The sequence below is a fragment of the Dermacentor albipictus genome, unplaced genomic scaffold (assembly GCF_038994185.2).
Source record: "Dermacentor albipictus isolate Rhodes 1998 colony unplaced genomic scaffold, USDA_Dalb.pri_finalv2 scaffold_16, whole genome shotgun sequence".
Taxonomy (NCBI): domain Eukaryota; kingdom Metazoa; phylum Arthropoda; class Arachnida; order Ixodida; family Ixodidae; genus Dermacentor; species Dermacentor albipictus.
In genome coordinates this window covers 1,178,614-1,198,249 of record NW_027225570.1, presented here as the reverse complement: position 1 = coordinate 1,198,249, position 19,636 = coordinate 1,178,614, and the positions used below count along the sequence as shown (strand labels likewise).

General features: G+C 47.1%; 2 protein-coding genes and 1 long non-coding RNA gene across 5 annotated transcripts in view; all 3 read left to right on the top strand.

Annotated features, from left to right (window-relative positions):
• The first annotated feature begins 3,533 nt into the window (after positions 1 to 3,533).
• LOC135899643 (uncharacterized) lies at positions 3,534 to 9,121 on the top strand. Its single transcript, XM_065428952.2, has 2 exons — positions 3,534 to 8,882; positions 8,983 to 9,121. The coding sequence occupies exon 1, from the start codon at positions 4,257 to 4,259 to the stop codon at positions 5,373 to 5,375; it is 1,119 nt and encodes a 372-aa protein (XP_065285024.1). The 5' UTR covers positions 3,534 to 4,256; the 3' UTR covers positions 5,376 to 8,882; positions 8,983 to 9,121.
• The window catches only part of LOC135899642 (nischarin-like), a 249,643-nt gene continuing 239,012 nt past the window's right edge, over positions 9,006 to 19,636 (top strand). For 2 of the 3 annotated variants that reach the window (XM_065428950.1, XM_065428951.1), the window contains exon 1: positions 9,006 to 9,347. In XM_065428950.1, the coding sequence (XP_065285022.1) occupies positions 9,261 to 9,347 (87 nt within the window). In that variant the 5' untranslated portion in view covers positions 9,006 to 9,260. The remainder of the gene's footprint in view (positions 9,348 to 19,636) is intronic. The other variant, XM_065428949.1, reaches the window with a different exon arrangement.
• The window catches only part of LOC135899644 (uncharacterized), a 48,087-nt gene continuing 37,809 nt past the window's right edge, over positions 9,359 to 19,636 (top strand). Inside the window, exon 1 of the long non-coding RNA XR_010563664.1 lies at positions 9,359 to 9,641. This is a non-coding gene — a long non-coding RNA (uncharacterized lncRNA). The remainder of the gene's footprint in view (positions 9,642 to 19,636) is intronic.

The following is a 19,636-nucleotide window of genomic DNA, read 5'->3' as shown; positions in this document are numbered from 1 at the left end:
GTATACGCGCTATGCGAAACACACCTCGGGGATCTAGAAGACCCACCGCTGATTGAAGGCTACGTCTGGGAAGGGAGCAATAGAACAACAATGGAGAGGAAGGGAGGAGGAGTAGGTATGCTCATACACCAAGGAACAAATTGGCAAAGAATAAAGTTAACTTGCAAAGAACATGTCTGGGTATCAGGTACAATTGCCGGTAAAAAGGCATGGCTAGGAGTAGTTTATTTAGGGACAGGGGACAAATACAGGCAAGAGAACAAAGCTCTAGTGAAGTGTCTCGATGACGATATAAAGTACTTTGGAGAAGGTGCCGATATTTGTCTGCTGGGTGACATGAATGGCCACATCGAGGATCTGGATGGATACACAGATTGTAATGGGAAGTTGATGCTAGACTTCTGTGAACGACACAACCTAGTTATAGCAAATAGAGAAGCTAAGTGTGAGGGACAGATCACGTGGGAGTCCCGTAACAGACAAACGACCATTGACTACTGCTTAATGTCGCAGGGATTGTATAGCAAGCTATCAATAATGGAAATAGACGAAGAGGGGAAGTACAGCCTCGGAAGTGATCATAAACGTATTAGGCTAAAGTTGGGAGCCATACTCAAAAGAGAAATACGGGGAAGCCAAAAAGAGTACGCAAAATTAAATGACGCGCAAATAGCGCAAATAGCGGCTGGCATAGAGGAAGCAATAAAGAAAAATCCCATGGAGAGGTGGGATTATAATCAGTTAGAACTACTCATTAGTACAAAAATAAAAGAGGTAAAAGGAGTAAACCGCTGGAGAGGGAAGGGGAAGCCACGAAGTTGGTGGAATAAGGAAATTAGAGAGGCCATCGAACAACGACGGTGGGCATCTCGGGAACACAGAGAAGCAAAGAGGGCGCAGTTATCTGAAGAGGAAATAGGCCAAAAATGGGAATATTATCGACAAAAGAAACAACAAGTGCAGGTCCTCGTCCAGGCAAAAATAAAGCAGTCCTCTGATCGCTGGCTGGCTGAAGTTCGTGATGCAACTAAAGGGGGGTCAAGAAAATTCTGGAACCATATAAGCTGGCTGGCTAAAGCTAACCACAGAAAAGAGGAACAGATTCACGATACCGAAGGAAATTGTTTAGAGGGAGATGACGCTGTGAACTACATTGGTTCAGTTATTGCAGAGTCATTTAGGAAAGACGATAGGGTAATCGCCCCAAATGAGGGAGCAACACAGGATAGCATAATAGAAAACAGCTTAGAACTGACCAATCTTAACTGGAAAAAGGCGGAAGCAAATGTTCCAAAATGCACGTCCGCGGGGACAGACGAAATTCCAATCAAGTTAATTAATGAACTTGGCCCAAGAAGCAAGGAAACGATGATAAAAGCATTGGAGGCAGTCATAACGAATAAGCAAATTCCGCACAGCTGGAAACAGAGTAAAATGAATTTGATTTATAAAGGGAGAGGTGATAAGAAGAACATAAAATCTTTCCGACCAATTACGATAACATCAGTTATATATAGGCTGGCGATGCAGGCGGTGAAATTAAAAATGCAGTCATGAGTAGAAAGTAATAGAATACTTGGAGAACTTCAGAACGGGTTCAGAAGTGGTAGGCGCTTAGATGATAGCCTGTTCGTGCTTACCCAATGCATAGAAATAGCTAAGGCGGAAAATAGACCTCTGTATTTAGCCTTCCTGGACATAAGTGGTGCGTATGACAATGTGAACAGGGAACTCCTGTGGAACATATTAAAAGCTGAAGGTATCGGTAATGAGGTAATTGATTTTCTACAGGAACTATATCGAGAAAATAATGTTCAAATAACATGGGAAGGAATCAAGAGTACGACAACTGTCGAGGTTCACAAAGGATTAAGGCAAGGTTGTCCTCTATCACCGCTGCTGTTCATGCTATATATGATAAGCATGGAAAGAAGGTTACAACGAAGCAATCTAGGGTATAATCTGTCGTACAGATTATGCGAAAAGGTTGTTGAGCAACGACTACCGGGTTTAATGTATGCGGACGATATTGTACTGTTAGCAGGTAGCCAGGAAGATTTGCAAACTCTGGTTAATTACTGTGGGGACGAAGGAGACAGTTTAGGTTTAAGTTTTAGTGCAGCTAAGTCCGGTGGGATGTTTTTCAACGATACAACTGATCAGGAGCTTACAATACAAGGCCACGAAATACCCCAAGTGGCCGAATACAAGTATCTCGGGGTATGGATAAACAAAGGGCAGATGTACACGGAAAAGCACGAACAGTCTCTAATAGCAAAAGCGCGAAGAGATGCCGGGATAATGAAACATAAGGCATTGTGGGGTTACAACAGGTATGAGGTACTGAGAGGCATTTGGAAGGGAGTAATGGTGCCGGGGCTTACTTTCGGGAATGCGGTCCTGTGTTTAAGGGCAGAGGTTCAGTCGAGACTAGAAGTAAATCAGAGAGCTGTGGGAAGGTTAGCACTAGGTGCCCACTGGAAAACCACAAACGAAGCAGTACTGGGAGATATGGGCTGGGCATCATTCGAAGCAAGGGAAGCTCAGAGTAAAATCCTATACGAAAAACGGCTGAGGAAATTGGATGATAACAGGTGGGCAGGTATACAGAAAGAGCGTTGACTCACAATGGCGGAAAAGAACTAGGAAGCTAACCAGTATTTATGCCAGACACGAGGACGAAAAAGGACAGAGCATTAAACGACAGGTTAAAAATGCGGAAGGTAAAAATTGGATAAATTCAATGGAAAAGAAGCATAGCGTAGAACTATATCGATACTGGAAACAGCAGATCAGGAAGGAAGCGTTTTATGATAACTCAAGAGGCAGTGCCCTACTCTTTGAAGCTAGATCAGGATGTCTTAGAACACGGAGCTATAAAAAAAATGGCTGTGGCTTAGGTAATGTTAAGCCCAGGATGCGAAGCATACTAGCCTTTATTTTAGTTGTTGAACCACTGTTTAGCCTGGTGAACTGCTGTTGCTTGGCTATATTTGGTTCGGCTAGACGAAGAAACAACTCATGCATTGCTGCTTCGCCTTCAAGAGTGGAACGCGACAGCGTTCCCGTCGACCCGCCAAGGGGTGTAAGACAATGGGCTACAGGGCAGCGACTACGCGCCCCGCATTGGACGCGGTGAGCGTCGAGCAAAGCAGCGTTCGGCGCGGCAACGAAATGTGCGCCTGAGCAAGAGACGCACGCCTTAGAAACAGCTCGTTTCTAAGGCAACACCGCGTTCACTAGAGGCGCTTTTGTACCGCTTTGAAGCATCGTACTCGTGGCTCAGTGGTAGCGTCTCCGTCCCACACTCCGGAGACCCTGGTTCGATTCCCACCCAGCCCGTCTTGCAAGAGTTGAGCCAAAGCCACTTCTCCTCTGTCGTGACGTCACGGTGTCACGTGGTTTCAAGGCGACACCGCCGCGCCTGAGGAGCTGGGTTGAGCTCTCGTAATATGCTTCGCATAAAAGAAATTTAACGAAGAAGAAGACACATGTACTGTGTGTGGTAAATATGTAGAAACAATGGAACACCTCATACTAAAATGTGATGGTATCAATCCCGATGTCGATGCGGCCACAGTCACCCTTCCTGAGGCCCTAGGGTTCAGAGATAATGATAGTCATGTAAATAAATGTGCGGTGGAAATTAGCAAAAGGCGATTGGAGGATTGGTGGCTCAAAAGCAGAGAGGTGACATAAGGTTAAAAGGGTAGGAAGACGTATTTAAAGAAAATCGAGAAATTCAATAACACACAACACAGATAAAAATAAAAGGCAAAATAAAAATCTGAGCATGGTGGCAACTGCCATCGCCCCGTTTCAAAGGGGACGCTCCTACCTTCCATCCATCCATCCAGCCCCCCTTGGCGGAGATAGGGATGTAGGTGGCGCCATCTCTTGACAACCGACCGGGTCGTGGCTCGCGGACGCTCCTGTGGACGAGGCTTCAGCGACTTCGCTCGTAGCTAAGTACTCCTTTATCTTTATTAGCTAGTGTTTTGAAGTGTTTTCTTTTGCATGGAGTAGGGGCGCAAATATTGAATTTTTTGGTAGGAGTAGGAAACGTACCGGCTTTGTCTAGGTCTGGCGGCTCCCCCGTTAGGCCTAGGGGGTAGTTCTTTCAGCAAGCTCTTCGGATTCTTACATGGAGTAGGGAGTGATAATTCCTTGTTTTTGTTTGGGATAGCGGTCGAGGTCGGGTTTGCGTGAGTGATTTGGCGAACTTGCTCGTTGGGCCTAGGGACGTAGGCCTAGCGATGAAATCGAAAAACGTGAAGGCCGCGGGGGACGGGGAGCAAGTGCAGTGCGACGAGTGCCTGCGCTGGTGCTTCCTCGACGAGACTGAATTCCAGAATTTAGCAGAAGCGGTGGGGTCTAGCTTCACGTGCAGGTCGTGCGAGGGCGTCAGGGAAGCCGTCCAAAAACTGGAAGGGAATTGGGCGGCTAAGTTCGACGAGCTTAAGGCAAACCTGAGGGAGGAGCAGGAGAAGCGGGTAGCACTGCAGGCGAAGGTTGAAAATTTCGTCAAGGTGGAGGCGGCCCAGGCCGCGCAGTTGGTGAGGACTGTGGCCGAGCTTGGGGAGGCGAAAGAAAGGAGCGCCGAACTGCAAAGGCGGCTCGACGCTCTTGAGACTCGGGCAGCGGATAATGTCGGGTCAGGACACCAAAGCGAGGGCGAAGTGGGAGGCTGGGAGCCTAAGCAAGCGGTCGCCAGCTCGCCGCCGGTGAATCGGCGTAGCTATAGCGAAGCAGCGCAACACGCCCCGAGTGAGGCGACGCTGCAGCCACAGGAAGCCGGGAAGCAGGGAGAGGTAGGAGAGAGTGAAAGGGTGATTATCGCTGGCGACTCAAACATGGCTGGGTGCTCAAAAGCAATTGTGGAAAGGGTGAAAGGCGACAAAAGAGTGGCAGTAGGGACATTTCCAGGGCAGACACTGGGTTCTGTCATGGAGCGAGCAAAAGAAAAGCTCACGGAAAATGCCCACGTGCGCAACCTTGTCGTAGTAGCAGGTGGGCTAAATGACGTCCTGAACAGGAAAGGGCCAGGACTAGCCCAGCGCTTGGCGAAGGGGGTGGACGACTTGCGCGAGCTATCCCCTCAGGTGCAGATCGAGGTGTGCACGGTGCCGGAGGTGCCTGTGCGTGACAGTCACTTACAAAGAGCCGTAATGGCTGTCAATGAGGCAATATGGAAAATGAGCCGAGAGAAAGGCTTCGAGGTTGTCGAAGTAAACAGGGAAGTGAGAAGTTGTGGTGGTTTTAAACGACATGGGATCCACTTCAATTACAGGCTAGCACGAGAAGTGGGCTGGCGACTTGGGGGTCGCGCTGTTGCTTTTTTAGGGGGCCCGCGGGCGCTCAGGAGGTCAGAGTAGGTAGTAATAAAGAAGGTCCCCTAGGGGAACATCAGAAGAGCATCGCCGTCGATAAGAGAAAAAGGAGGAAAGCAAGAACAAGAGCTCGCCATGCAATAGGCTACATAAACATGCAGGGCGGCAGAAGAAAGGAAAAGTGGGCAGAGATTGAGGAGCAGTTACATAGAGAACAAATAGGGGTATATGCGGTTACAGAAACGCACCTTAGAGACTCAGAAGAGCCGCCAGTTATTGAGAATTATGTATGGGAAGGGTGCAACAGAACTAAGTCGGAAAGAAAGGGAGGGGGAGTCGGAATGCTCATCCATCAGGGAGCCAATGGGAAAAGAGTAAATTCACAATGTCAAGAGCATCTTTGGTTATCAGGTACAATGAGTGGGAAGGAAACTTGGCTTGGAGTTACGTATTTGTGGACCGGAATAAATTGCACAGAGAAGAATAAAGAGTTAGTGGAATGCATAAGCGCTGATATTAGGGGTTTCGGGAATGGTGCTGAGATAGTCCTATTAGGTGACATGAATGCCCACATACAGGATTTAGATGGCTATACCGACAATAACGGGAAGTCAATGCTAGACCTTTGCGAGCAACATAACCTCGTGATCGTGAATACAGGGCCTAAGTGTGAAGGACAGATCACGTGGGAAGTGGGAAACCGGCAATCGACCATTGATTACTGTCTGATGACAGAAGGAATTCATGATAAGTTGAGAGAAATGGTCATCGATGAGGAAGGGTTTAGCAGCATAGGGAGTGACCATAAACGCATCATTTTGAAAATGGGATATGTAGTTGGGAAAGAGAGCAACGAAAGCAAAATGGCCAGTCCAAATTTGAACGCTGAACAAATAGCAAATATAGTCACTAGAGTGGAGGAAGAAATTGGCAAGTCGCCAAGCAAGGGGTGGGAATATGGTGAGCTTCTAAGTGTAGTAACGACATAAATACGGAAAGAGAAACAACATGTTCATTGGAAAGGAAAAAAGAAACCGAAAAGCTGGTGGAACAAGCAGATACGAGAAGCGATCGCCGAACGACAGAAAGCATCTCGAGAGCACAGGCAGGCAAAGAAGGCGCAGTTGCCACAGGATGAAGTAACCAGTAAACGGGAAATATACCGGGAGAAAAAGTCTATGGTTCAAATACTGGTGCAAGCAAAATTAAAAGGTGAAAGTGAAAGTTGGTTGTCAGAAATACGTGAGAAAAAGAAGACCGCACCTAGAATATTTTGGAATCACATAAAATTATTAGGCAGGAAGTCAACAACAATACAACAACATATCCTAGACGAAGATGAAAACAGACTGGAAGGAGAAGCAGCAATAAATTACATCCAAAAAGTAACAGCCGAATCTTTCCAAGGCAAGGACGAGGTTGTATTTGAAGAAAAAAAGAGCATGAAAGAGACCCAAGGGGGAAAGGAGCTAGTGCTTACAAATTTAAACTGGAAGAAAGCGGAAGAGAAAATTCCTAAGCGCACAGCCACAGGGCTAGACGAGGTTCCCGTTAGGCTGATAAATGAACTGGGACCAAAAAGTAAGGAAGCTCTCGTGAAAGCAGTTGAAAAAACTTTAGAAGATAGACGAATACCAGACAGTTGGCGACAAAGTAGAATGAATTTAATTTATAAAGGTAAGGGGGAGAAAGACAGAATTCACTCGTATAGACCGTTGACCATTACATCGGTAATATACAGGCTAGCAATGCAGGCAATCAAATTAAAGCTTCAAGCATGGGCAGAAAATAATGGCATTTTGGGAGAGCTTCAGAATGGCTTTAGAATAGGTAGGCGTTTGGATGATAACTTGTTTGTTCTTACTCAGTGTATTGAAATATCAAAAGCAGAAAGCAGACCGTTGTATGTGGCCTTTTTGGACATTACAGGAGCATACGACAACGTAGACCGCAGCATTTTGTGGGATATTCTGGAAGGGGAAGGCTTAGGTAACGATTGTATACAGCTTTTCAAAGAGATTTACCTAGAAAATACTGTTTGCGTTGAATGGGAAGGGATGAGGAGCGCGGAGAAAGTTTATATCAACAAGGGACTGAGGCAGGGGTGCCCTTTATCCCCGCTGCTGTTTATGATGTACATGGTGAGGATGGAGAGGGCGCTAGAAGGAAGTAATATCGGGTTTAATCTCTCATACAAACAGGCAGGTACAGTAATAGAGCAGCAACTCCCAGGTTTATTTTATGCGGACGACATTGTGTTGCTCGCAAACAAGCAAAGTGATTTGCAATCTGGCTAATATCTGTGGACAGGAAGGCAACAATTTAGGTTTGAAATTTAGTGTTAGAAAATCAGGTGTTATTGTATTCAATGAAAACAGTCAGTGGAGACAGTGGAGATACAGGGCCAAGAAATACCTCGGGTAACATAATATAAATACCTTGGTATATGGATAAACGAAGGCAACGGATATATGGAAACACAGGAAAAAACCATAACAGTCAAGGGGAAGAGAAATGCAGCCATGGGGATACAATAGGTACGAGGTCCTCCGAGGTATGTGGAAAGGGGTAATGGTTCCAGGACTTACTTTTGGAAATGCGGTTGTTTGCTTTAAATCAGGGGTACAATCAGGACTCGACGGGAACCAAAGGTCAGTGGGTCGCCTCGCATTGGGCGCTCACGGGAAGACTACAAATGAAGCTGTGCAAGGGGATATGGGCTGGACTAGTTTTGAAGTGAGGGAAGCTCGCAGTAAAATTGAGTATGAAGAACGGCTGAGGAATATGGAGGAAAGTAAATGGGCTGGGAGAGTGTTCAGGTATCTGTACAGGCAAAACATTGATTCACAGTGGAGGAAAAGAACTAGGAAGCTTACCAGCAAGTATGCGGCCTGTGGGGTGGGCAACACAGCAACAAAGAAGGTCAAGCGGAAAGTCAGAGAGGCTGAATTAATCTCATGGGTGGCGGCAATGGAAAAGAAACCTGCCATGAGTAACTACTTAAGGGGAAAAAATGAAATTAGGAAAGAAACCATTTATGATAACTCAAAGGGAAGCTCATTACTTTTCGAAGCGAGATCGGGATGCCTTAGAACACGCACCTATAAAGCGAGATATAAGAAGGAAGAAGAAGCATGTGCTTGCTGCGGTAAAGCTAGGGAAACGATGGAGCATATTTTATTAGAATGTGAAGACGTCTACCCAGCGGTCGATTTAGGCACCACTGGCCTCCTTGAAGCCCTTGGGTTCAGCGGGAGCAGTGGTAAAGCAAACATGTCATCAGTAAGAGGCGATTGGAGGATTGGTGGAAGAAAAGTAGGGAAACGACGAAGGACGGAGACGTACAAAAGCACAGTTCGCAATATGGTATCAGAAAATTTGGACGTGGTAGTTCATAGTGTTTTTCTTTTTTTTTTCATTGGTTAACCTAGGTAGGATATTAGGCAGCATAGTAGCAAGAGCTTGGTGGCGCACGCCACCGCCCCGTTCCAAAGGGGACGCTCATAACATCCATCCACCCGACCGCAACTCAAGGCGCGACAGCTACAATGGGTAAGCGAGCGACGCCGCAGGCATCGTTCTAGACACGGTTCTAGAGGAGGCGTTGGCTAAAAAAACGAACGTTCTTTTTTTCTTGTTCGCGCATGCGCAGGAGCTTGGAGCAATCCAAAACCGCTGTTTTCACAGGTCCAAGCCTGGCATTCAGCACGGCGCCAGCACAGCTGTTTGTCAGGGCCGGTAATAGCCATGAACAGCATTGGAGGACCAAACATTTGCATGGTTTAGATGACGTGCCATTGGTGGTTGTGCTCACGTGCTACTGTTTTCGTCTAAAGCCTTGTGCAGCGCTGTCTGCCGATTGTCATCCGCTGCCCACCGGGCGCAAACAATCCGCACGCCGGCGAGTCAGCAGACGTCTGTGTGCAAAGCATGGCGCTGTACCAACCTGTCCAGTCCTGGATGAAGGCATCTGAAGCTGTCAAAATCATTGGCACCGAACAAGGCGATGGGTTCACGGTGAGTTCAGACCGAATTGCAACGTTGTGGGTGGAAAACGAAACCGCCCGCCAGCGATGAACCCGGTCTCCCTCGTAGGTACATTTTTCGAAGTACGCCAAATATTGCCCGAGTGACGGCGGGTGCGTGCTCAACAAGCCGAAAGCGTGCGAACGCTGCCTCCCGGTCGTAGTGCGCGCAGTCCGCCAGGCGTCGAGGGGCGGAGGGCATCATTCTGGAGGACAAGGCCCAGTCGCACACGTAAAGAGAGCGCCTCGCCGACTAAACTTGGTGCATGTGGAATACAAATGTGCCGTGAGAGTTTTTCAGAATTTCTCCCGGCGCGCTCTTTTCATAGGCTGCTCGAAAGCACGTGACAAACTGTCGGCGGGGATACGTTCTTTTCTTACTCTTATTTATTTCCCGTCATGCTTAATGTCGGGGAGCCGCTGCCAGTGAAAGAAATTTGAAGACGTCCAGTTTTTCATTTAGCTGTGAGCGAAACTGGTTCTGGCTGCAACCTTAGAGGTTGCCGTTCAGTCCCAGGCAATTGCGTGATAATCCTATCGGAACTCAACTGAGTTCAACATAATTTGGTGTTTAATGCAGATGTCACGAAGGAATAACCACGTGTACCTACATTAATAAGCATGTCTGCTACCTCAATAGGAAACTGAAGCAGGCATTGTAGAAGCAGTACAACTGCGCCCTGTAATGTTTAAACAATTCGAACGGAAAACACCAACACAAGAAGTGTCAAGATTTTTATCAATGCAGTTTGGCTGTAAGTATAGGAGAGCACAACATTTTGTCTAATGGGATGGACTGATGAGCTAGTTGGTATAAATATTTTACGCTATTGCACATCTAGAACATGCAAGAAGACTAGTATTGATGGGTCACTGTCCTTTCTATAGTCTTGCATGTTCTGTTTGTAAAGCTTCATCTTATTCTCAGCGGCCTTGAACAACCACAGGCAGCATCAACTGGTACTTCCCCCGCAGGGGTGTCTGCATCGGCAGGTGTTTGGTGTGTTTTGACACCATGGAGCCGAGCACATGAGGGTTGAACCCTCCCACATCACATGTAGCCATGCGCGGCTTAGCCGTATCTGGTGAAAAGGGGATCCAGTGGAGTTGTGACAGTGCTGAGTGCTTGGGTCTTTATGACCCCTCGGTGGAGGCAACACACCCCTTTGTCCTCGTCTTCACGTAGATGGCACCCCCGGGCTGACCCATCCAGGAGAAATTGATAGTTGCCGTTTAGATGTAGCTGTAGAGCCTAAACATTAGTTGTCTTTTCCTCTCCTTTCCGATCTTCATCTCCATGATTAATAAAGAGAAAATCAGACATCCACCTGTTCGTAGCAATTCCTACAAAGGAAAGCCAGGGTTTCCTTTGTAGCACTTGCTACAAACAGGTGGATGTCTGATTTTCCCTTTATTAATTACTTCTCTCAAGACCTTGCGGGTTTCCACAAAACTATTACGTCATCTTCCTCTCACTTCCAATCTTTCATGTATTCTCCTCTCTTCCTTTTACTTCCGGTTTTCTAGTCAGTGAGGGTTAACCTGGTGTAATGCGTTGAACCTTGGATATCTTATATTGGATTATAGTAGCTATGTACAGCTGGCGTCAGCATTTCCTTTGGATTTCGTAGCGTCCCCTTGTTGGGCTTCGTGATGGGCATAGCTGTCGAAATCAATAAATTCTCTATGGCTGAAAGGTCATTCCCCCAATTCCTGATCGTCCTCTTTCCAAAAGAGAAAGCACCGAAGCAGCCTTCCAACTGGTAAGCCAGTGCAAAGGAATGTTCCCATGCTATCATGTTATACATAGTGAAGATCCTTAAAAGACTGTCAGAACTACTTCACGTTTCACTATGGCTAAGGTCTAACTGAAACACTAGGTACTGGCTACGAAGTGTTGAAAATGAGCAGCGGCGACCTCCTCCTTGAGGTGTGCGATACTGAACAACACAGTAAACTATTGAAGCTTGTAGCATTTGGTAATGTGCCAATAACTATGACCCCACATTGACCACTCAACACAAGTAAAGGAGTAATCTCCGATGTCGATCTCTTGAGCCTGAGCAAGGAAGAGCTCCTGGAGGGCTCGAAAGAACACCATGTGATTCAACTACAAAGGATACAGACCAGGTGGGACAACCAAGTTATTCCTTCGAAGCATCTGATCCTCGCTTTTGCGTCGGCAATGCTACCGGAAGCCCTACAAACTGGATGCACCAAAATTAAGTCAGATTTTGCATTCCGAATCCCCGAAGGTGTTTGGAAGTGTCAGAGATATGCCGAGGCTGACTGCCACGTGGAAATTGTGGTGAACAAGAATATGCATCCGACAACTGTAGTGGCATGCTCCCCGGTCCCAACTATAGCGGTGGACACGCAGCATACTCTCGAACTTGCCTCACATGGAAAAAAAGAAAGACCTACCGTATTTACTTGCATAATGATCGCATTCGCATAATGATCGCACCCCTGAATTTGGTTGTCAAAATTAATTGTTTTTTCTTTCCCATGTAATGATCGCACCCCAAACTTGCCGCAGCAATATGTCGTGTGCCAAGTCTAGCTTGTGTCAAGGCTGCCAAGATGTTTGAGCTCGGCCTCCTCCTTACAGTATTTGTCGAGGGATCAAATACGTAAATAACTGCATTGTCATTGCCATAGATGCTGCAAACCAATTCTTGGACGCTGTGCACTGTCAAGACAAGTAAAATATGTATTTTTTCATAAAAGAATATATTTGTATGTCCCAAAATTTCTGCCAGGAATAACTTATATCCATGCTTCCATGTTTTTTTTTGCCTATTAATAAGTAAAGAAAAACTACACAAACCTTAGAACTATATCAGTTTGAAACCAGCAAAGCAATGCATGCCACTGATATGAGAAATGTAAAGGCCATGAAATGAGCAAGTTAAGGACAAATATTTTAATGAAACTTTGTCATTCAAGAACCTTGTTTACATTTTTGTACATATGCAACGACCAGGGAAAAAATCTCAATGACGCTGTCCTTCGTTCCAATGTATCGCGCAGAAGCAGCTTTCACCGGTTATGTATTGTAATTGCACTGAAATTATGTTCCAACAGAGATTACATATAAAAAGCAGGAGTTCTGCAAATATACATTAGAAATGCGAAGATACAATGAAATATGCAAATGCAAAGCAAAAAAGTGTTACTGAAAACAAAGTTCACTGCATGCATCCACAAAACCTCGCAACAAGATATTTAAATATGCGTATAAGTCTCCAATAAATCTACGTATTTAAGCAAAAGTAACTGTATACAGGGTGTTTCAGCTAACATTAGCCAGAGTTTAAAAATATGCCAATGCACTTTAAGACGACGCGACCAAATGCAGGTTGCTCACTTTTGTATGTAGTGTGTCATGCTATTTGTATTTTGCCCAATTAGATTTTTAATCAAATTAATTAACCAACTTCAGAAGTAACAGAGCTGGGGAAAAAAGTCAAATTAGAAGGTTACGGAGTGGTTTGCAAGATGTCCGAATAAACAGTTCCTGACTTTCTATTTATTAAGTATTAGTGTATTTCACCTTACTTATGATGCCCGCGAAATACAAAACACCCTGTGACATGCCCGCTTGCGCGTCGTGATTGCCCTGCTCCGAAACGTTCCGCGCACAAACAGCCATAGACGCGCTGCCGCTTAAAAATTGATGGGGCAGTGATGTAGGCGTTGGCTGTGCCATTTACGCCAGCAATGTGCTCCGCTTGCGAAAATTCATTATAGCGATAAGGAGACGCAGTGGTTATCGCTTGTGCTGCTGGAGCATCAGGTCCGTCATTTCACGATAGCTGTAAGCAAATGGAACATCCCTAAATAAAAAAAACTTAGTTTTCAGAAGGCTGCAAATAGTAGAATAAGAGTATCCTAAATGGCCAGATGCAGTCTTTCACTGAATTTACGTTTATTTTTCATGCACTTTCACAGCAAGTGCTCGAAGAGGCCACCTTCAGTGATGCAACACTGGTATCTTCTGAGAAGGCTTGCTGTCATTGTTTTGAGCACTGTTGGTGAAATGCTGTGGCAGACTTCAGTTATCTTCTCCTGTAAGGCTTCTGGAGTTGTCGTTTCCGTCATGTATACATGATCCTTAATATAGCCCCACAAGAAAAAGTCAAGAGGGTTGAGGTCGGGTCACCTTGTCAGCCACAGGACAGGGCCGTTTCTCCCTATACATTGCCCTGGGAAGGTAACATCAAGCCATGCTCGCACTTGACTGCAGCTGTGGGCTGGGGCCCCATCGTGTTGATACCACATTGCGTCAAGCCGGGCTAATGGCATGTTGCAGCAGAAGTCTTCCACCGGCCTTCTGAGGAACTCTCCTACATACCTCTTGCTGGTCAGTGTTAAAAAACACCGGACCAATGACTGTGCTGTCATATATTCCGCACCGAACGTTAAAAGACCTGATATTGGTGGCGGGATCTTCCCAGCCAGTGGGGATTTTGATCACTCCAATAGTGTGCGTTGTGAATATTTACTTGGCAATTTCGGGAAAAGTTCGCCTCATTGGTCCAGAGTACCTTGGTGAGAAAATCAGAATCCTGCTCTTCATGAATCAAAATCGAATTCGCAAGGTCGACTCTCTTTTGCAGATCCCTTGACTCCAGGCATTGATGCAACTGCAGATGATAGGGGTGCAGTCCAGCTGTTTTCAAAATCGTACAGGCACTTCAATTGGACACAGAGCTGTGCACGCACGCTGTGCGTGCTAGCATGTGGATTAGCCATCATGAAAGAGAAAACAGTGGAGCAAACCTCATTACTTATGACTGAAGCTCTCTGCCTCTTTTTTGTGAAGCTGCCGGTTTGCTTCAGCGACTTGTAGGTGTCGAACATTGTCATCGGGCTCGGTCGCGTACCCGGGTGCCAACTTCGAAATATTCTTGCAGCCTGCCGTCTCTGTCTGCATGCAGCTCCTGCTGCTTTTTTGTCTGCTTTTTTTTCCTCGTTGGAAAAAGGCATCACGAAATTGCTGCCGCTTTAACAGCCGATGCATGATAATCTGTTTATCGCTGTCTGAAACTACCACCACCACCGCATCCGTCAGTCTCTTTATGCAGCGCGAGCAATAACGGTTGCTAGCTTAAATTGAACAGCCAGCGCTTGTGTCGCTGCCCTGTCGCTTTTTAAGCGGCAGCGAACCTAAGGCTGTTTATGCACGGAACGCTTGGGAGCAGTGCAATCACGACGCGCAAGCGGGTATGTCTATTTATTTATTTATTTATTTATTTATTTATTTCACATACTTTCAAGGCCCGAAGGCGTTACAGAAAGGAGCGGAGCCAAACAAGAAGTAATGCAGTAAAAATACAAACAAAAAAGTATTAACAAAAAATATTAACAAAAGGCATTCTGAACGGCGGTCTTAGAGTTAGTAGGGTCGGTGATGAGTGTGATTGATGCGGGAAGGCGATTCCAGTCTGTGCTTGTCCTGGGGATGAATGAGTTACTGTACCGGTTTGTACGGCACAATGGCACCCCGATTTTAAGGCTGTGGTGAGTGCGGGCCAAAGTATAAAACGGAGGGGCAAGAAGGGTTTCTCTTAAAAGGGGGTTCAAGGGAAAACTTTGTGAAAAAGGGAGAGACGGGAACATTTGCGGCGTGAGAAAAGATCAGGTAAGTTAAGAGTTCGTTTCATTGAAGAAGTTCGTTTCATGTTGTTTTATTTTTTATTTGGCGGGCATCTGCAGTAAGCTGAAAAACACTAATACTTATTAAATAGAAAGACAGAAACTTTTTATTTATACATTTTGCAAACCGCTCTGCAACTTTGTAATTGGAATATTTTTCCTAGCTTTGCTGCTTCAGAACTTGGTCGATTAATCTTGACTAATTATCTAAGTAAACAAAATACAAAAAATAGCGTGACACACTGCATACAAAAGTGAGCAACATGCATTTGGTTGCGTCCTCTCAGAGTGTATCGGCACATTTTTAAACTCGGGCTAAAGTTAGCTGGAACACCCTGTATAATGCAGAAAACAAGGTCAATAAACATGTTGCGCAACCACAGATCGACAGATCACAGAACCCTAAGGCCCACGCACCTCCCTCCACTTCCTCCGATGCATTGCGTGTGATGGAAGGCGGTGCAGTTCCTCCCTCCACTTTTCTCCGTTGCGCACACAAGGCTGACCCACCATGGTCGGCTCACCCCCCCCCCCCCCTTTCCATTTTCACTCACACATACAGTATGCAGCGAGTGGTGACGGTGTTATCGCTCTTGGACTTCGTACGGAACATGATGCCAGGAATGCGCCTTGAGTGTCCATATAATTGCTATCACAATAATATAATAGGAGTGAGTATCTGGCAACTGAAGTCCCGTGGCCCATTACTTTCCGTAAATGGAGTAACAAAATTTTTCATCACGTGACAGTTTGCTACGCCACAACAATGTCTTTTTTTTGTGTGTGTGGGGCGGCGACACGGAAATGAAAAAACGCAAAGGAAAGCATGTTGGCCACAATCGAATGCCTACTTTGGGCACCTTATGTGGCTACCGAAGGAATGTTGAAGAAAACGTTAGATGCTTGGTCCACAGAGAACCGCATGCATGTTGCTTGCGAGACACTGGCGAGACGAAATACTTTTCGGAGAGGTTGCGATAACATCGAAATGAAGGGGATGCCGTCAAGCAAACGCGTTGCAATCCGTCGAGTCCCCACAGTGGTGATGGCAAGTGACCATTGCTTCTTTTTCTCATCTGCTAGCCAGAAAGCGTCCAAAACTCTGAGACAAAAATCCACTTGGCGAGAAAAAAACGAACACGCACTGAAGTGCGCCGCGCAGTTGTTAGGGCAACACATGAAAAACGCATGACCTCTGGCTGGCTCTGGCAGCCCGCGGGTAGTGAGAACAAGAAAATTGAAGAGGCTCAATGTGTCCTCACGAATAAAATTAAAAGTAGAAAAAATAAATAAGAACTTAGTAACCTTTGCTGGCTTTAGTGTCTTGACATGGAGGCTTTGGCGCAGGTGATAAAAAATGTTATTTTCTGTGATATGACAGCACAAATGAGCCATCACAACGCTTCGTCAAATTGAACCTCGCCACGTGCTTTGTCAACTTACCTGATAGTGTGTTGATTTGGCTTGTCTCGTTGTATGGTCCAATGTACGACTTCAGAAAAGTCAATGCACCTTCGGCATCAAATGTTTTATGAGCACAATAAACCCACAAGGATCCGGAATTGGAAATCTAAAACACGACTTTGGAAATGTCAGTGCACCTTTCGCATCAAAAGTTTGTGATCTTTATACCCACTAGGTTTAGGAATTGAAATCCATATGCTCCGTAGATTCCACGGCCTCCGCAAGATGCCACAACGAGTCCGCTCGCCATCAAAACGCCCTTGAAACTTTGTGCTCGGATGGGGCTCTCTGCGTTATGCGACTCCAGGTGCATGGGCATTGGCACGAAATCCAGTCAGAGTTCAATCTTCGTGCCGATTCGAGCGTGAAAAATGCGTTCTAGACAAAATAGTGATTTCCAGCGCCTGGGCTTGTTGTGATCGGCGTTGCATGACAGCACGAAAAAATTTCGGGGGTGGGGTGGCAGGGCTGCAGCCCCATAAGCCCCCCCCCCACCCCTTATCCTGGCTGCCCCTAGCGAATGACGAAGCGAATAGCTTGGAAGACGAAGATCACGTTCTTGACGAACACTTCGAGCGTGTATCTAGTTCCAATCATTATTCCGAGACATTTCTAAAGAACAAAAAAATAGAATGTAAGGCAATCTAAAGTAAATGCAGACAGAACGAATCCTATTGCCACATGCAGTGGCACAGCAAGGGGACTAAAGAAGAAAACGAGGTTCGTCTTGGCATCGTGCATCAACGGTTACGTTTCGTGAAGGACAAACGCCTGGATCCTCATACAGCGTCTATACTTCAGCAGAGTATACGCGACAATTTGGTGGAGCTTGCTGGGTACACCTAACTTATGCAGGAGACCCCACTGGGCAGCAAGAACCTCGCACAATTGGAGTTGACTCCAGTTCACCACACAAGCCAGTGAAGCCGAGGCCTCGCCCCAGAATTTGGAAACCTCCGGGAAAAGTGATGACTACAACCACTGCGACTTCTACGGAAAGGGTGACACCAGCTTACCTAATGCTGCTGAACCCCCAAGTGCCGACGGCTTTTCATGGCGACATATTAGAAGACGTGGAGGACTGTCTGGCGGAGTTCGAGCGCGTGGCTGCGTTTAATGAGTGGGACAACAACGCTAAGCTCGGGAACGTCTACTTCAGCCTTCAGGGTGGTGCTCGCACGTGGTTTGTGAACCGCAAATGTGCCCCGTCATCCTGGCCTAAATTCCAGCGCAAGCTACTGGAGACTTACTCCAGCCCCGATCGCCGGGAAAAAGCGGAGCGAGCCCTTCAGTCACGCGTCCAAAAGCCCAACGAGAGCGTCACGATGTACGTGGAGAACATGACGCATCTCTTTCAGCGTGCCGATCCGAGCATGTCGGTAGAGAAGGTGCGTCACCTGATGAGAGGTGTAAAGGAACAGCTCTTTGGCGGTCTTGTTCGGAATACGCCCAAGACTGTCGCGGAGTTCCTCACCGAAGCCACCACAATGGAGAAGACTCTTCAGGAACGGTCGAACATGTACAACCGACAAGTAAATTCCGCCTGCACTTCGGATACGCCCGTAGGCTTCGGGTGCGACGTCGCCTTGCTTTGCGAGCTGATTCGCGCAGTGGTTTGCGACGAGGTGCAGAAGCACCACGGTACGTCGCTGCCGCCAGTCAGCTCCCTCGTCAGTGTCGTACGCAACGAAGTACAGCAGGCACTGCAGGCATCTCTTTCCAGCAGTGAAGCGCCACCTCTGCCAAGTGAGTCCCAGCGCAAGACTTACGCAGAAACGTTACTGAGCCCCGCCCAAGCTTTCGCATCTACTTATGTTGCATCGCCAGTCGCTTTGCAATCGGCGCAAGCCGCTCCGACAACTCCGCTACCGTACTTCGACCACTGCCAAACACCCGCGAGGAAATCGGAGGTTTGGTGAGCACACGACCGCTGTGCTACCACTGCGGTGAAGCTGGTCATGTGTATCAGGAGTGCCCCGGTCGACGACTCGGCCTGCGGGTTTTTCCATCGATTCGCCTCGACCTAGGTTTGGCCAGAGGCCTCCCGAGATCGCAGAATTCATCGAACAGCAGCGCAGGCCGGGTACATCGCAGCGGCAGTCACGCTCACCTTTACTGCGGCGATATTTCCCTGCTCGTGATACCACTTCGAGGACGACGCAAGGGAGATCAACAAGTCCACGCCGGGAAAACTGACGTCAGCGACCTTCTGAGGCGGGGCCGCTAATACTCAACGCGCTGAAAACCTCGTATCGTGCCGACTGCAGAACGACAAGAACACGACGACGCCAGAACCAGTTCTCGCCAACAAGATTTCACTGGACATACCTGTGTTGATTGACGGCAGAAAAATGAGTGCACTTGTAGATACCGGTGCCAATTACTCCATTCTTAGTGGCAAACTGGCGAGCGTTCTGAAAAAAGTTACGTTGCCCTGGAATGGGGCACCAGTTCGTACAGCAGGTGGCCACGTTGTCGCACCGCTTGGCTTATGCACGGCGAGAGTAGAAATTCGCGGTGCTGCTTTTCTCGCCGCTTGTCTGGTTCTACGCGAGTGTTCCCGCAATTTAATTCTTGGGATGGACTTTCTCCGGGAATATGGTGCCATTATTGACCTTCACGAGCGCTGCATCACTTTCGACGCAAAGGGCAACAACACAGACCGACGCCGTTGGACACAGATCTGCACTTCGCGTTTCGGACGACAGCATCACGATACCGCCGCGTGAGTGTGTTATGGTCCCGGTCATGTCCGACGAGCTACGAGACGCTGAAGCCATTGTGGAAGGCAACATTTCTATGTTGCTGGCCCAAGGTATTTGTGTAGCGCGAAGCCTTGTGGAACTTCATGATAGCCAGACAGCGGTCCTCGTTACGAACTTTACCTTGCAGCATCGGCACATCTTTTGTGGCACTGCCGTCGCCTACGCCGAACCATCAACGGACATCGTCGAGTGCTTTGCTTCTAAAGTGGACACATACGACGGTTCGCTCAGAGACATCGATGTAGACTCCGAGCTTACGGACGACCAAAAGAGCGCACTGCAGGAACTCTTAAACGAATTCCGCGCGTGCTTCGCTCGGTCTACTAAGGTTGGCCAAACGCTAATCACGAAGCACCGAATCACGACATCTGCCGACGCACGCTCCTTCAAA